A 19,191-nucleotide genomic window follows, 5' to 3' on the forward strand; every position below is an offset into this window, starting at 1 on the left:
ACTATCCTTGGGCCTGTAGATGTGGCAACATCAAGGGATTCCACTTCCAATACTCATGTAATTAAGCCATTAAAATAAACTTCCTAGAGTTTACATTTATGGTAACGACTTGGGAGTTCTTCAAATATTTAGGGGTAAAGAGAAACACACTATTAGCTACTCGACATAATAAAAAAATTATTTACCTTGTTAATCTCAAATTGACTTATTGGGACACTACCATTCGTCACATTTTCCCCAATTTCTATTAACCGTTTCTGAATGTTGTCCACAATTGTGTCCCTATTCTGGTCAGAAAGAATCTGACCAATGACAAAGCTGAAAAAGAAATAGATAAATAGGAAAACCAAAAACATATTTCATTAAAATAATGGCTAAGAACAAGAAAAAATTCTATACTAGACTCATATTATAAACACTGTATAAGGTAGTAGATAGGGTCCTGTAAAAAAAGGTCATTATTATCTGCTTTATATACTGCTAAATTCTTTAAAGGGACATTGTCAAAGCTGGTAGCAACTCTAATGTCTGGCCTAGGTATTTGGGGGCTCATATGTAATTTGAAATTAATGTCCCCCAAAAAGCCTATAAAACTTCACATAAAAGAGAACTAGGAGGGACAGCTAGGTGGCACAGTGGATAGACCATCAGCCCTGGAGTCAGGAGTACCTGAGTTCAAATCCGACCTCAGAACACTGACACTTACCAGCTGTGTGACCTTGGGCAAGTCATTTAACCCCATTGCCTCACCAAAAAAAAAAAAAAGAGAGAGAAAGAGAACTAGGATGTGGATAAAAGGGGTGCCCTAAGTAAAGCCACACCAAACAGGTTAAAACAGAAAGATGATATTGTTCTCTTCATTTATAATAAACATTTAAGTCCAATTCAAAAACTTCAACAAGAACATTGATACTGGGGTGAGCAGGAATGAGGAATCCTTAAAGAATAAAATAAATAGTTCTCAAACTTTTATTTGATCCTCCATTTCTCTCCAGTGCTCCTACACTTCATGCTATACCACAACAACCTTAGAGTACACTCCCTGGGGGTGGGAAGACTGGGAAGAGCAATAAAGAAGCCAAGAAAAATGCAGAGCCAGAGTTTGACAGCTGCATTATAATTTGTCAGAAAAAAGAACTCTGACAAAAAAACATTTGTATAGCTTTAATTAGTAATATATTTCTAACCCGGAGAAATTTACTTCTATTATGATGCATCTTTTCTTGGAAAACACAAAGCTGAAAAAAATAGTTTAATCGACAGTCTATACAAAGTCTTTTTCATCTTTGAGTACATTTAGAAGCTATAAACTATTCCAAACTACATTTCATAAAAAGCCAATTGTGACCTGTAACTCATATGACCAGTTCGGTGATATCAAGAACAGTTTCTTTACTAACATCAACTGTCCCAATCACTGTGAAAGTTGAATGCAACAAACAGATTGAAAAACAGAAAGAGAATACCCTGAAATATTTTTAAATACTTAAAAAATTATTTACTCAAAGCAAAATTCTGGCACTTCTAACATTTAGGACTTCAATAACATCTTAAAGTTCCTGAAGCACCTTTGAAGAAAGCACTTCAACTGGGATGATTTTGCAGGCATGTTTGTACACATGTGCACACATGTGCACAAAGGTGCAAAGATACATACACACACAGAGTTCTTTTTACTGTTATGAAATTTTAAGTTATCAGTCTATGGAGGGCTTACATGTGCTATCTTTGGAGTCTAAATTTGAGGGTATTGACATCAGTCCATCATGAAGCTTACAGACAAACCATGGGACTGGAGTACAAAGTAAATAAAAATTATCTTTCAAATACAGGATAAAAGAGTGGCATCCAAGGGATCTATGTGACTTCCACAATGGTGGAAACCCACTTAAACAAATGGTTTAAGTTAACCTCAAAACTGTTCTAGCTACAAAAGAAGTAACCTCTTATTCTTAGTCCCAGTGGGAGTAAGGGAAACCTTCAGATACCACACACATGGCTTTTCCTGAAGTTACATAGTTCATTAGAATATTTTTTTTTAAAAATCCCAAAGATACAAAGGATGTTAAACACTCCAAAGCAAGCATTTTATCAGCAAAAACTTGACAGATATAAATTACTCTCAATATCTTGTTACTGGATAAATTTAGCTCTAAGCATTAATCCACTTTAAAAAATCATCTCAAATTAACCTAAGAATTGTGAATATGCAACCAGTTAATAACAGCAACAAATAAGCAGCTGACCTCACATGAGACAGAACTGTCAGTGTCCTTCACAAATGTCATTAGTCTCCATCAATACACCATGCAAGATGTTTTCCTATCTAAAATGGCAAAAACAAAACTGAAAGATGAACTCACTTTCCAGTTTCCTTGGCAAGATCACACCAATCTCTTCGCACTATGTCTAGTCCTTTCAGCTCTTGTTTGGTGACATATTTCCCATCTGAGGTTGGCTCCACCACCAAAGCAGCATATTTCTTTTTCTTTAGCAGAAGCAAAGACTTGAACACTCCATCAATATCAATCTCTAGCATCTTGTACAACTTGTTCACCTCACTTTTAACCTGCGAAAACGTCCACCATTAATGTGAGACTTTAAGATCAAAAGATGCACATAGAATTTCATTGAATTAATGTGAACAGATTTTTCACTATAAGCCTATTCTGAGCACCTTGCTATTGACTATATTTAAGACCTTGGGTGACCTTTTTGGGACTGTTTCCTCCACTGTAAAGGGAAAAAATTGGACTCGATTACCTTTAAGTTTCCCTAGTTAGAAAGCTATGATTCTTGGTGATACCCCTCCTTCAGGAGAGGAGAATTGGTTTTTAAAGACATTGCTAGCACAATATAAGTTTTGCTATGCATTCCTAAGCTGTAAAGGCTACAAGTTCAGGCCTGATGAACACTGCTCACAGCTCTCATCAGAGAGCCAGCCTCACTAAAGTGACACAGGCTCACAGACAGAGGGATGGGTAACCCAAGTGACTTTTTGGCTACTACTACTACTACTCATGAAGCATGGAGATTCTATATTCTGTGAAGAAAACACCTATGTTGATGTAAGTCAGGAATCCCTTAATGTAACAAAAATGCAATACAAAGCCAGTGTTTTTTACTTAGTATCTATCTGAGTAGGGTACTGCTCTGGGTATAACAGAAAAAAAGGTCAACAGATGCATTACATATCCATTAGAATATTATCATCTTGGAAAGATAGACTGAGTCAGTTAACAAAGCACTTATAACATAAACATGTATGACACACAAATACAAAGCTGCACATGCACATCAAAGGACCAGCAGAGCCAGAAACATGAGTCATGTAAAATGTCTCATATATATTTAGTTGTAGGCAGCTAGGTGGTTCAGTGGATAGAGTGCTGGGCCTGGAGCCCAAAAGACCTGACTTCAAATTCAGCCCCTGACACTAACTAGCTGTGTGACCCTGGGCAAGCCACTTAACCCTGCTTGCCTCAGTTTCCTCATCTGTTAAAAGAAAAAAAAATGGAAAAGGAAATGGCAAACCATGCCAGTACCTGCCACGAAAACCCCAAACAGGGTCACAAAGTGTAAGGCAGTGGGAGAAACTGTGAAATAAGTAAAATTGTCTATAGTACCCTCCCAGGAGTAGCAGCATACCAAAGAGCATCCTTTCTCATAAAAATCTTCAAGACCCAAAGGAATGGGATAGCAGAGGCCATAATTTTGTGGAAATGAGGTCTGCCCAAACTTAATGAAAATTAATTGGAAAAAAAAATCCTCAAAATATATAAACGTATGTATCACCTATCTGTTCACTGTATGCATGTGTGTGTATATAAAGATGACAAAAATAATATGTGGGTCCAAATTCTGTCTGTGACACACAATCTCTGTGACCCAGGGCAAGTCACTCAGCCTCCTCTGGATTTAGTTTCTTCATCTGCAAAGTGAGGATATTGGACTAGACACCTTCTAGGTTTCTTCTGGCTCTTGTCCTATGAACCTATGACCTTGAACCTCACTGTCAGGCCAGTGCCTTAATTGACTTCTGAAGCTCACAGCTCATTAAACACTGGCAGATACACGGGAGGTTATTAATCCATTAGAAGCTTTTAATCTTTACATTTGCTTAGCTAGTTGGACATAAGACTGAAGTTGCATGTGCAGAGGGAGTGAATGGTGGAGAAAAAGGGTAAGCTACGTAGATGTGAAAGCAAATGGCAGAAAGTGATTTTTACTCATTCAATAAAACAGGAGGACATCAGGGCAAATAGGAAATAATCTACCTGAGGATAGATTATCCAAGAGACAATCAGATCTCTGCATGAACTACTTCCCTAGAAACTTAGTCCTGTGGCCTAGTAACAAAGGAATTTGTAGGAATGGTCCATGTAGGGTAACCTCTGGTGGAAGAAATTTCTCTTTCCTCAGAATTCAGAAAGTACTTGCTGTCTATACTACTCTTTAAATACCTATGGCTACTGACAATTTACACGGTGCTTTAAGACATGTTTTAAATACATTAAATGCTATATTTTGCTGCTAGTTAAGTTCTCATTTATAAAGCTCTCCTTTAGGGTTGGGTTTTTTTTTTTCCCCCTCTTTCCCCAAAGTATCCAGCACATGGTCTGACATATAAAGACCTTAATAAATGACTGAATTAATGCATGTATCAGAACACATTTGCTTAGTTTTTTAAAACCTCATTTTGCCTCAAAAGAGCATTATATAGAACTTCTGACAAAAAAATCAAATATTTTAATTATGCTAGAGCCATATTTTTCTTACAAAAGACATCAGAAATGACATGACCATATTTAAGTATTCCACAATATTTAGCATACCTTCAGATCAAAGAGAGGAATCACAGGAAAAGCAATTCCTTATTAATATTTCTACCTAATCTAACAAATGAGAGAAAAGCAGCAAATTAGCTGAATGAACAAGGGATGGTCAGCCCAGGGAAAAGAAGATTTAAAGACATGATTAAAGCCTTCAGACATTTGAGCTGTTATCTCATAAACAACAACAACAAAACTAGACAAAGTTTTTCTGTGTCTCAGAGGAAGACCTAGAACAAATGGGAAGTCAGAGGGATTCACATTATGTCTGGATTCCAAGAGGAACCTCCTAATAACTGAGGCTATCCAAAAATGGAATGGGGTACCTGGAGGAGCAGCCCAGCTTAGCAGCATTGGGTTTGGAGTCAACTTACTAGCTGTGTGACTTTTGAAGTCATTTACCCACTTTAGACTGCAGATAAATCATCTACAAAATAAAGGGTCTCTGAGGTCCTTTTCATAAATAATCCTATAAACTTGATTGAGTTGAGAAAATAAGACTCAATTAAGGAATATAACTATGGCTAAATTCACTTTTACAATGCACAATACACATATTACTTGATTCCTACATGTCCAAGACACAATTCACACAGATAAAACCAACAATTTCATTAAGTGTTTTTCACCTTGTTCCCCAGCTTGAAGACTTCTTCCAGGTTGTTGCTATTAGTATTTATCATAATTGAATCTGTATCTCCATAAATAACTTCGAGGTTCATCTAAATGGGGGAAAAAACATCTTGAGAAAAACATAGTGACCTGTAATTCAAAATATGGCTGAAGATATTCCATATAACCCATACTAGAGAACATAAAACCAAAATGCACCATAGAAGAGCAAGATCAGTTTCAAACATTCACCCAGTCTGCCCAATGTGCTTGACTATATTAATTTAATGAAAAACTAAGGCTCTAAGTATAACTCAGAATAGTAAATAGGAAGTAAAACATCAAGTAATTCTACTTACTTGCTCTGAAATAAAAAGAAAGTGATGGAGCAAAGTAAATATAACATATAGAGATGAACTAAACTACAATTTAAACAACTGAGAATGGATAAGCAAAATATTAGAAAATAAGAAAAAAGGATCTTCCTGAGTTCCATGTACCACCATGATAATTGGATATAATAGCGGCTTAAAAATCTGAAACACAGTACTTTACAAAACATTTCAGGGGCACAAATCCATGTCAAACCCTTACCAGTATCAAACACTATTTAGCAGAATATGAAGGGTGCCAAAAAAAATCAATCATAACAAACAACACTAGAACACATACAGTATAAAGGCCTGTAAGTAAACTCTAATTAGCACTGTTGCTAATTTGCCTGAAACACTCACATATAGGCTTCAAGCAGTGGCTAGATCATATCAGTGTTGGTAAAAGAAAAAAGCTATAATCCATTAGGGAGGATTACAGTAGTAAACTAGGCATCCTAAGAAGCGATTTCCCTCTGTTTGGGTTACAATTTTCTTTGAATACAAAGACTTCACCAGGTGTGATATTTAAGAATTGTTATGTAATGAAAATGTTCAGTATTACCTTTTGCACCATCTCCTTGGTATGCATCAAAATCTAAATATGTTAAAAAAAAAAAGCCAAGATTAACGTATTAGAAAATGAATAGAAAACAGATATATAAACATACCTACAAAACATAAACATAAAATTCCCAATGTTCTAGCTTTTCCAAAACAAAGCCCTTCTTACAAATGGTTACCTAAACACCCTGCCATTGTTCTACTCCATACAGGGACAAGAAATGAATAGAATCCAAAAATGTGTACATGAAAATCAAATAACGTCTGCATATTTTTTTGTTCTTTTAATAAGCTCCTTGTAGAAATGTATATTTGTAGGTAGGTCATTATTAGCATTTATCTTTTGAAGAGGGCATTCTATAAAAATGTATAGGAAATAGGGAAAAAATAATACCCTCTCCACAATGAAGCTTTTCCAGGATCTCTTTGCTACATTTCCTTTTACTTAGCATCTTCACAGTACTTTTTTTGTACTCAATTATGTGCTTATCACAGTCTATTTTGTATTCTGGTTATTTGTACAGATCTTATCTCTTCTAGTAACCAGTAAAATAACATATCATAGTAAGCACTTACTAAATACCAATTAAATGAACCGATAACATTGGTAAAGTGAAGATCTTGTTAAGAGTTTGGTAAGAAAAAAAGTCCCACATTGGGAAGTTTTCCTCTAATATTCTAATATTCTCTCTAAATCTCACTCTAATAAAAGAGCTGCCACCAATTATTACTCTTCCAGTGAGGAGAAGTGTCAAAACTGAAAACAAGAGCCATCTTGGTGTGCCAGCTCTCAGCTGAATCTCATTCACTTATAGCCACAGAAAGCCAAGTAAACATGACCATCAGCAACCCTCAAAGCAAAAGAACTTCTGATGAAGAACTGTGAATGACTTGACTTTTCTCAACAACACAATGATCCAAGACAATCCCAAAGGACTATTGATGAAACATACTATCCACCTCCAAAGAAAGAACTGATACTGATGGAACAGACTGAACGAAGCATGCAATTTTTCACTTTCTTTCATTTTTTTCTTTTAATCAAGTTTTCTTGTACAAAATGACAAATATGGTAATGTTTTACATAATCATATATGTGTAACCCATATTGATTGCTTGCTACCTCAGGAAGGAGGGAGGGGAGGGATAAAAATTAGAACACAAAACTATTAATGAAAATTTTTATTACAAAAAAAAGAAAAAAAGAAATGTCTGCTAGCATTAATAATGCAGATAATAATTTAATGGGTATAAGTACTTAATTTTTTTTTTTGCTCTCCTGAGGAAACTTTACCTGAATGTATAGGAATATGCACACTGATGAAACATCAGATCCAATGTAGTATCTACCACTCAAACATTATATTAAGTCATAGCAAGAAAAAAATCCCAGACACATCCTACCTTTATTTTATACTTCACTATGATTCGCATTTGAACAGTGTGTGTTGGGGGAGGGGGGAGAGGGTGCAAACTTCATAAAGAGTTCTTGTTCAAATGACAGTCCCACAAATACCTCCAAAATGTCCTCCAATGGACTCTGTACACATCTGGCATGTGGACTTGTTTGCATGATGTTTCCCTCATTAGAATTTGAGTTCCTTGAAGGCAGGAACTGTTTTTTCCTTCTTTGTATTCTCAAGACTTAGCATGATGTATAGTATAAACACTTAAAATATAGTAAGGCTTTAATAAATGCTTTAATACTTGAATTATCATCATTCATTCTTAAAATAATAACAAAATACAATACAGAAAAGGTAAACTTGCACCACTTACTAGCTGTAAGGCCCTAGGCAAGTAAATTAATCTGTGCTTCAGTTTCCTCAACTCTAAGCTGAGAATAATAACAGTACCAACCTCACAGGATTGTTATGACGATGAACTAATATATTTGTAAAAAGCACTTAGCACAGTGCCTGGGAAATAGTAGGCACAATATAAATGCTTATTCTCCTCCCTTCTCTCCCCATCCCCCCCCTCCCACCCCAAGTGAAGGCTTTGGTTTCTTCTTTTGAATTTTATTCTCAACAAGTTCAAAAGGGTCTATTTGAATTTTCTCTAATTTCATCAGTGAAAAAAATTTTAGCTTTTTTAATGTGAGGGTTCTTAACCTAGAATCTGGCATAATTTCCATGCATCTGTGAACTTAGACTGGGAAGAAAAAACTGGTGATCACAAAATGTTGGAACTAGAAGGAGCTTTAGTTATCATCTAATCTAACCTATTCATTTTACAGCCAAGATCAACTTGCTCAAGATTCCTTAGCTAGTTAGTAGCAGAGTCAAAACTAGGTCTCTTGGCTTCTAGTCAGTTTGTCATTAAGACTGCTTCATGGGGCAGCTAGGTGGCGCAGTGGATAGAGCACCGACCCTGGATTCAGGAGGACCTGAGTTCAAATCCGACCTCAGACACTTAACAATTACTAGCTGTGTGACCCTAGGCAAGTCATTTAACCCCAACTGCCTCACCAAAAAAAAAAAAGGACTGCTTCATAATATTTTTTCATTTTCCATGTTTTCAATTGTTTTAAATAGATCTGTACATAGACTTTTTAATATCCACCCATTGACTTTTTTGTTTGTTTTTTTAAGTGAGGCAATTGGGGTTAAGTGACTTGCCCAGGGTCACACAGCTAGTAAGTGTCAAGTGTCTGAGGCCGGATTTGAACTCAGGTACTCCTGACTCCAGGGCCGGTGCTCTATCCAATGCGCAACCTAGCTGCCCCTCACCCATTGACTTTTAAAACATTATTTAAACTAGGAGTAACTCTAATGTGCCTGAGCTAGAATAATTCCTTTATTTATCTTAATTACCCATATATTTTGTCAAACATCATTCTTTCAGCAAACCAGACGAAGTCATGGAGTCATCTCTGACTATTCAATCAGTCACTTAATCCTAGTAATGCTTCCCTCTTGCATATTCCCATCAGCATCCTGTCCATGCTCTTTACCACCTCAAGCTTCCTGGACCACTTGCCAAAATTTCCTAATTGATCTTGCTGCTTCTAGTTTCACCCTGCTCTAGAACACCTTGCAAGACTCTACCAACCTGTTCAGAAAGGTTCAATGATTTCCCATTGCCAACAGAAAAAAGCTCTTTATCCCTGGTATCCTAGAGCCAGCAAAACTGGCCCTGATCGGCCTATCAACTAGCCCTTTGCACCTCTGACAGGATTCACTGCCCTCTAATTGCTCTGTTATAGCCACCTCTGTATGTCTGCATATGCTGTCATCCACACTTCTCTATCACAAAGGTACTAAGTAACAAATTAAGTTATTTATCTTCCAAATCTAAAATATATGAAGAAATCTATTATAGAAAAGCATAAGCCAATACCATTGGGAAGAGCCACTCAAATCAAATTTATCATGACGAAGATAAACTTAATTATCATCTCTTTTCAATACATTTCCATCGTTACCTGCTCAAAGCAGTGAGAATATTGTGGCAAGGACAGAATTGTCAGTGTTAGTAAGAGGATCAGTAATCTTGTTCCCTCACTGACAACTTTTATAATATTTCTAAACTTCCTTCTAGTTCTAGCTTTCTATGATGCTTCTTACACCTGAACCACCGAAACTCCACCGTTGCCAAAACTTCTATCTCCGTACACTGAGGGCTACTACCAAGGCTCTCTCCTCTGGTGGTGGTTTTGATGACTCTACAGCAACTTTTAAATCCACAATGGCTTAGCTCTGAGATCCTTACCCTTTGCTTTAAATCAGTTTTTGCAACAGAGAAAAGGTTGGGTTTAAAATTCATTTGGGCCTACGTTCAAAGTCCAGCAACTACCCTCTACTACCTCTCTGACCCAAAAACAAGTTTACAACATCCCTGGACCTTAGTTTTCCTCATCTATAAAATGAGGAATGACCTCTAAGGTCCCCTTTCCAGAATCTAAGAAGCAAATCTCCCCAGACCATTCCCATTAAATCAATTCCCACAAAGGCTACCTTAAATATTTCTCAATAAAATTGTCCCACAGCCTGACCCTATAGCTGCAGACAAGGGGCAAAGGAAGTTTTCTCAGTCTCATGCTTAACTGGCCATATTAAGTTAAGTTTGCCCCAGGGGCTGCTTGACAGACCAGGAATTAGCTGTGTTTGCTGAGAGTCCAGAGTGAGGGCTTTAACTGCCAATATACATATGCCATTCCCAATTTGATAAGAGGCAGAATGGTATCATTTGTATTCAGAGAGGGTACAGAATGAGTCAGAGCTCTGTCCCTTATTAGTCATATGACAGGCCAGTTACTTAAATTGTCTGAATCAAATTTTACTCATTTATACAATGGGGATCATTAAACAAGTTTTACCTATTTCGCAGTGTTCCTGTAAGGATCAAATATGAAGAGGAGAGTGCTACACAAACGTAAGCTAGTAGAGAGGAAGATTCAAAATACTTCCTAATTCCAAGCCTCCATTTTTATTAATCCTTTCCTGGTTAATTAGAATAAAGATATCTAGATACCCCTTAGCCAAGGTATCTAAATAAGACTACTGGGCCCCCATAAGGTGAGGAGGCAGCTAGGCAGTGCAGTTGATAAAGTATTAGCCATGGAGTCAAGAGGATCTGAGTTGAAATCTGGCCTCAGCAGCTTGTTAGCTGGAACCCTGGGCAAGTTACTTAACTTCTATTTGCCCCAGTTTTTTTCCAGTATGAAATGGGGATAATAACAGCACCCTCCTCCCAGGGTTGTTATGAAGATCCAATGAGAATATATCTGCAAAGTGCTTAACACACAGGAGGCACTTAATAAATATTTGTTTGCTTCCTTTGTTGTACATGGTAACATGTCTAGTATTTAATTGCTATCCCTTGTTCAAGTGTTCTGCCTAGATCGATGTGGTTTAGATGGTAAAATCCTTTAAAAGCATGAACATTTATTCTGAGCAAACACCTAAAACTGCACCATCAGTAGAGGTGCCAAATCAATGTTCGTCTGCAAAAATGAAGTGAAAATTTTCAACTCCAAATAAATATGTTGTTTCAAGTCTCTGGCCAGCTCAGTATAACACAGTCCCTAAAATAAATTTAGTACATAATTCCTAAAAATAAATTAAATTTTTAAAGTTCAAACTATGTGATTATTCCTGAAAGCAACAACACTCCGAAGGCCTTGTTAGATATATTGGGGATTCTCCCCCCATTTAAAAAAGCTTGACCACAGGGAAGACAATGCTATACATGCCCTAAGGGCAATGCAGGTATTATAATTATTAGATGACCACTCTCAAGTTCGCTTCACAAAGTACCAGTCATAATATTAAGGCTACACCCAGCTGACAGAGGATCACTTTTAAGTGCCAGCAGCAAGAAAAAAAAAAGAGGGTTATAAAGGCTTACTAAATTCATTAATAAGGCAGTCTGCAGTTATCTGATTTCACAGCAACACCTGCATATTTATCTACTCATTACCAATTGGATGATGGAATTTTTTCAAGCACATTTCAAAAATCTGCCAACTTCAAGTGTAAAAAAATAAACTTTGTGGTTAATTTTTCCCTTAACAAAGTACAGCTGTTGAGAATAATTGTTCAAGATCTTACCCTGTAATGTCAACTGCAGCAGAACAAAGAGTATTTAATTAGCAAATCTATCCAGTAATTCAACACCTATTATATAAAATGCCTTCGTGATTTTATTCAGGATAATTTGCTAAGAGGGTTATTACTGACATTCAGATGGAATTTAAAATTCCTACGCAAGTCGAGTCATAATAGCAGTAATGATCTCCCCAATCAGGAGATTCTGTGTCACACAAGGCTCTCTTGCAATGCAGCAGCCGATTTCCTGACTTCTTAATTCCTGGGCTCAGCTCAGTGAGAGCCCTTCATGCCGATATTTCAGTCAGCAATACATCTTTAATGGGACTCTATTAAAATACCTAGAACAAAAATGACTTTTTTTGGTTAACAAGAATGACAGCACTGCCATCATATCAATCATTGCAGGCTATGCTGAACAGTGTGGATGGGGAGGAGGGGAAAGAGGAAAAGAAGAGAGCGGGAATTAAAATCCTATGAAAACGTGTCTCTGAAAGAGGAGTGGGAAGTAGAAAAGGAAACCCAAAGCGTACTGCTGATTCTGTTTTCTAAAGAACAAGTCTTTCTTCCCATGGGCAGTAAGAATGTCCTCCTTGTTTGTCTGGTCTAGAGGTTACTAAATAATAGCTGCATAAGACCAATGGCCAAAAATGGCTCTAACCTGTAAAAGTAATCTCTAACATAACAATGGTGCCTTTTCCATATTTATATTCTGCTAAAATAAGATACTATACTAAATGCTTCCTCATGCCAAGACAGACTAAAATAGTGCTCATTCGGACAGAACACAAGTATCAAGCTGCCACTATTTAAGAAGTAAAATACAAAAGGACAATTCCAGACATCTAAAACACCCCTAACAATTAGCCCATTTCTGTCTATTGTAGGTATCAATTAGATATTATACACAGTAAATATACTAAATATACCAAAGTTCACAAACCTAACTATAAAAATCTAAACTATAACTGAGCAACTTAATGGAAACCTCAAGATGCTAATGGTTTTAGGTTCCTTCCTGCAGGAATTGGAAATACATTAGAGAAATTTTTAGAAACCACACATTAGGGAGCCTCTTCTCCAGTCCTACTTCAATGCCTTATCAAGGCAGAGGGGTAACAGAGCTCTCAAAGGTTATGCCAGTGGAGCACAAGCTTTAGCAGATGCTATGAAGCTGGAGAGACTGATTCTGTCATCCATGAACCAACCAAATCAAGTGCTTTTTTTTGTCAGTGCTCTCTTCCCCTCAAATTATCTGGTGTATACTTGTGTGGAGACGTTGTATCCCCTAGTAGAATATAAATTCTGTAAGGGTTGAGACTATCTGTTTTCTTTGTACACTCAGGGCCTAGCATTTAGATGACAATGAAAAAAATGTTTATTGACTGATTGATGGATTCTAGTAAATTACTTCCACTGAACATGTCTCTCTCCATTACCCTTTGGATCCCCACATGATTCTTCAGTTTATAGTGTTACATGATTCCAGACAAATGGTGTTTCCACAAAATTATCAGTGTTACAAATGTATTCCAGGATATAACTAATGATTGTTGAAAGCGTCAAGTTTATCCCCCAAATATAATCTGGCCTTCTTCCTTTTATGAAAGTCTGGACTCAGGACTGTCCATGTACACTGTTTGGACAGAGCATGTGCACTGATGGACTATGTGTTGCCCATCTAACTAAATTTCACAGTCCAGATAACAAGCATTCTTCATTCATTTGGTTTTTTTCTGTTAGTCTACCCTCCCGCATGGTTCTACAGTATTCTGAAGGTTGATGCAAGTAGCATAATAAGGAAGGCCTTGGAATCAGGAAGACTGATATCCAAATCATAAAATCCTAGCTTTGACACTAGCTGTGTGATCTAGGGGCAAATCACTTTTACTTTTTTTAACTCAATTTTCTCATCTATGAAGTGGGCATGATGATAACAATACTTAAATTACTTACTCTATATGGTTATTATAAACATATTTTCTCTTTTATTAATCTTTTAAAAAAATGACAAAAGGAATGAACTTTCTAAGAATAATCCATGTTTACTATACAAGTGAGACAGTAAAAAAACTGTGTGACTCTATATCATTTGTATATTAAATTTAAAACCATTTTAAATAGATAATAGCAATATGTATTTAAACTACTTACAACATAACATTTCATATTGCTATACACATCCTCCAACTAGCTGCTGAAATGATATTTCTGAAGCTCAGGTCTGACAAAGTCACTACCCCTCTCAGAGGGCTCTACTGGCTTTCTACTGCCTTTGGAATCAAATACAAACTTCTCTATTTAGCATTTCGAGCCCTCCACAATTTGGCTCCTGCCTATCTTTACAGGGTTATCATATATAATTCCCCTTCCTACATTCTACATTCCAGCTAACCTACTTACTATTCCTCACACAACATCCCATCCATTTCCCTTCTCTAGGACTTTGCACAGGCTGTCATCCATGCTTTAAAGGCACTCTCTCCCTCCCTCTACCTCTTAGAATCCCTACCTTCTGTCTAAAGTCAGCTCAAAGCCACGTCCTCTAGAAGGTCTTTCTTGATACCTTCAGCTCCTAACTTAGCCCTTTTACTTTACAGATGAGAAAGCAGAGGTCCAAAGTGGTGAAAAATCTTGAAAAGGGTCACAGGATTGGTCAGCAGAAAAAATAGCAACAGAACACTAGGCCCCCTGACCTCCACCCCAGAGTTCTTTCCACTAAGTCATATAATCTTCCTGAGCCAAAAAAAAAAAAATTTAAGTTCTATGAAGATGAATAAGTATCTCTCAGACTGTTCGAATGACAGATGAGCTGTCATTAAAAATAGGCTAAAAGAAAATAGTTAAAGATAAAATACTCACGGACAACTCCATTATCATATGATTCAGTTCATTATATAAATCCCTACTTCTTCAACTAACTCTTGTAGTATCTGGGCATGGCAAATTCCAACCACTACAAACAACCAAATAGGCCAGAGGACCATCTGTAATCTTATAAAATTTAAAGCACTGGGGATAGCTAGGTGGCGCAGTAGATAAAGCACCGGCCCTAGATTCAGGAGGACCTGTATTCAAATCCAGCCTCAGACACTTGACACTTACTAGCTAGGTGACCCTGGGCAAGTCACAACCCTCAGTGCCCCGCAGAAAGGAAGGGAGGAAGGAAGGGGTGGGGGGGGGGGGGGTAAGAGGAGAGAGAACTTAAAGCACTGAAGTCAAAGATCCCTGGAAAGAGGAAAGATTAAGCTTCTATTGATAGTAGAACATCTTGTAGATTGGTTTTTTGTTTGTTTGTTTGTTTTGTTTTTGTTTTTGTTTTTGTTTTTTTGGTGAGGCAATTGGGGTTAAGTGACTTGCCTAGGGTCACACAGCTAGTAAGTGTTAAGTGTCTGAGGCCGGATTTTGAACTCAGGTACCCCTGGCTCCAGGGTCAGTGCTCTATCCACTGCGCCACCTAGCTGCCCCTAGACTGGTTTTTTAATGCCAGAATCACTGATTGATGGGTGTACCTATCTCCAATATAAAGAGGATTTTTAAGGATGGTTTAAAAAAACAGTTCAAGCTTGAATCCCATACCTACATCCTAACTTTTTCCACCTAAGAAACAGTGATTCAGTTCAAACACAGTACATTGTAATGCAAACAAATACTGAAGAAGAATGCATTTCTACTTCAGTGATGGAGACCCCTTAATTATAAACATGACTAACAAATGTACTTCCCCCATACTTCCATTATTACCAAGAATACACTATTTAAAAAAACACCTTAATTTGTCATTTAAATCTTCTGGCATTTCAAGAGTAAGAAATTTAAAACACTTTTGAATAAACAATACCATTTGAAACATTTAATAATGTTTATATGTCTTTCTTATTTTCCTACAAAGAAAGGCTTCTGATTTTGATCTAAGTAGTTAGAAATTCAGCAACTCTATGCCTTTGAATCTGTAAAATGAACATGTGTGGAAGAAAATCGGGTGTGGGGGGGACCTTCTCTTCTATCAATCCTTTCACTTCTCCCCTTGTTCTACTCATCTGTTTGCTTATTTTAAAAAAATCATCTATATATTCTAATTTTATTTTTTTAAAATGGTTTTTGCCCCTAAATAAAACACATTCAAATTTCTATTCTTTTTTCCTTCCCAACCATCCCAAGCCACACTGTTGAGTTGCATCCTCACTACTCATACAATTTACTGGACCTTATTCCATACCCTATTATGACTACATCTGAAATGAAACTCTGTAGAGGTGTGAAAGGTGCCTTCATAGCTCATTTAGCCAAGCATGTTCACTGGTAGGAAACTTCAGATTCTTACTAAAATAAATGAGTTCACAGTCAATCCCTAATGGCTCAACTTTACAAGGCTAAACTTTATATATTTATTTATTTTTGGTGAGGCAATTGGGGTTAAGTGACTTGCCAAGGGTCATACAGCTAGTAAGTGTTAAGTGTCTGAGGCCAGATTTGTACTCAGGTCCTCCCGAATCCAGGGCCGGTGCTCTATCCACTGCGCCACCTAGCTGCCCCTAAACTTTACTTTAAAAGTAGTAATATTTATTAAAACTAAAACTTTGAAAGTATGCATTTATTTAATGCCATAGAACCCAATAAAATTTCTTTTAATCCTAAGAATAGAGGCTGCAAACTTTTTAAAATGCACATAATGCCCACAAGACTGAAAATATAGATTGTGGTCCTTAGCTCTTGTTTTCCCTACCCTATAGTTTCAGCCCCTCAGGTGGAATTTCCTTCAAAGTAAAGTGTCTGAAGGCTCAGAGCCTTGGCTCCCTGATTGACTTCTCACCTAACTCATCTACAGGGCTAATTAAGACGTGGCCAAACTGTGTCCATATCTTAGTTAACATTACTGTACAAGCAAGTTTCATACAACCTGATTAAAATTGACTAAAAGTGTCTTACTTCAGTAATCACTTAGGCAGAATGAATTTTACATTAGCAGGATCAAGCACGCGCCAGGCCTCAGTGGAAATGAAAAGGGCTTACAGTAATAGGATTTATAAATCCACCACATTAGGTTAATGGCTAAATGATTTACATGTAACTTTTCTCCTCTCCTCCCCTCACTCTCTAACTCACTAAAAACTATGCATGGCATTTTCAACCACAGTGCCAAACACAGAGGAAACAGTCTTTCTATTTTTGGAATTCTGATTTCTGAAGAAGGAATGGGCATCAAACATTAACTCTTGAAGAGTTAAAATACGTGACAGTGCAAATAACCAATTAATAAAATAAAATCATCTGAAGGCCTGAAAGTTTTTTAATTGATCATAATTGTTGATCTTGAAAGAAGGAGCCAGGAGATTGTTACATAATGAAGCTGGGTAACTGAAAAACTGAAATCACAACTACATTCACAACTGAAAGGAGTATTAACATTCCCAGAACTTGAAATATCTTTTCATAAAAAAATTTGACAATGCAACAATTAAGTCATGGAGAAATTTATCTTTAATAGGTCCTAAGTTGTCATTAATAATGGTAAAATACTATTTAAAAGAAAAAAATAATGGTATGAAGTACCTAAAAATCTTTAACTTTAAAGACAGGAAGATTATAAACAATTGGGTGCCCAACAGTAAAACTTAATGTTGGCAAGTGACTGAATAATGCCTTCATTTCCGTAAGGTTTTTTGTCATCTGTAAGAAGCTTTTGCTTTCTCATCCCATTTACCCAATTAGTTGCCAAATCTCACCATCATTTCCTGCATCTAATCCCTTCTCTCCACTCAGCTACCAGCTTAATTCAAGCCTTCATCACTTCTTACCTAATTTATTTGCAGCAGCCTTCTATTCCCATCCTCAAGACTCTCACAAAACCAGTCTATCCTCTACAATGCTGCCAAAAGTGATTTTAAACACACATCTGTCCATGTCATTCCCATACTCCATAAATTCCATTGCCTTTAGGATAAAACAAATTTCTAAGTTTAGTTTTCAAACCTGGTCCCACCCTATCATTCCAGCCTCGCTAAACATTATTCACCTTCTTCCACTTTGCAATCCAGCCAAACTAACCTTTCCGTTCCTCACACAAGATGCTTCATTTCTGTGCCTTTGTGCTGGCTACTACCCATATCCAAAATGCACCCTGGCTTCACCTCTGCCTTAAAGAACCCCCGACTTTAGTAGTGCAGCTAAAGCACCAACTCCTTATATTATTTCCTGATTTCCTAACTGCTAATGTCCTCTCAAACTAACTTGTAGTTATGTAGTTTGTATTTATTGTCTTTGAATTTATTCTTTACATACTTATGTACTTTTTGTTCTCTCCACTATACTATAAAGTCCTCCTGAGTGGGGAAACTTTCATTTCTGGTATGTTTCTGTGTTTCTGTGTGTGTTTCTCTGTGTGTGTGTGTGTGTGTGTGTGTGTGTGTGTGTGTGTGTGTTTGTACACACAAATATATACATAGGTTTGTTGCTTTTGTTGTTTTGGGGAGACAAAGCCAAACAGACCCATGAGTTTACCTGTTAATAATTTTTGTGGTTGTTATTCAATCATTTTTGAGTCATGTCTAACTCTTAATGACCCTTTTGGGGGTTTTCTTGGCAAAGATATTGGAATGGTTTACCATTTCCTTCTTTGGTTAATTTTTATGGATGAGAAAACTGAGGCAAACAGGGTTAAGTGACTTGCCCAGGTCACACAGCTAATACTTGTCTGAGGCCATATTTGAAGTCAGGATGATTAGTCTTCCTTACTCTAGGCTGAAGCTCTATCCACTGTGCCACCTAGCTGCTCCTGTTAGTAATTCCCAGTGTGCAGACTCTCTCTGCCTATGCAAGCCAGAAATTCATCTGTAATTCATCCTAGAGACCATGAGAATTAGTAAACTATGAATGAAATGCAGGGTACATTCCTGACTTTGAGGCTGGCATCATTAACAACAACATCCTTGCTCTTCCACACATCCACTGTCAGACACTAAATGCTAGGTGGGATGGATGAAATGATCTGACCAAGTAAAACAATTTCATATATGATGTTGGCTTATAACTTATTCTAAAAAGAAAAAATTAAATAGCCCTAAGTAGTCAATTTACTAAAATATGGGGGTCACTACCTTAATGAAACAGTCTTCTTACATTATTATTTGGGTTTGCATTTAGGAAAAGGAAAGGAACTTGGACTAAATTTCCAAATGGTATATAAAATACATCATTCTCCTGGGATAAGATATTGTAGAGCAGAAGATGGTTAAGAGGAAGACGCCAATAAGTATTTTT

At 36.9% G+C, this 19,191-nt stretch overlaps 1 protein-coding gene across 3 annotated transcripts in view; it reads right to left on the minus strand.

The window, feature by feature from the left end:
• Nucleotides 1-19,191, minus strand: part of POLA1 (DNA polymerase alpha 1, catalytic subunit) — a 345,895-nt gene that overhangs the window by 226,673 nt on the left and 100,031 nt on the right. For all 3 annotated transcript variants that reach the window (XM_043997404.1, XM_043997405.1, XM_043997406.1), the window contains exons 27-30: nt 6,381-6,413; nt 5,462-5,554; nt 2,364-2,569; nt 186-318 (exon numbers count right to left, since the gene is read on the minus strand). In XM_043997404.1, the coding sequence (XP_043853339.1) occupies nt 186-318; nt 2,364-2,569; nt 5,462-5,554; nt 6,381-6,413 (465 nt within the window). The remainder of the gene's footprint in view (nt 1-185; nt 319-2,363; nt 2,570-5,461; nt 5,555-6,380; nt 6,414-19,191) is intronic.

This window comes from Dromiciops gliroides, chromosome 3 (genome assembly GCF_019393635.1).
Source record: "Dromiciops gliroides isolate mDroGli1 chromosome 3, mDroGli1.pri, whole genome shotgun sequence".
NCBI classification, from domain to species: Eukaryota; Metazoa; Chordata; class Mammalia; order Microbiotheria; family Microbiotheriidae; genus Dromiciops; species Dromiciops gliroides.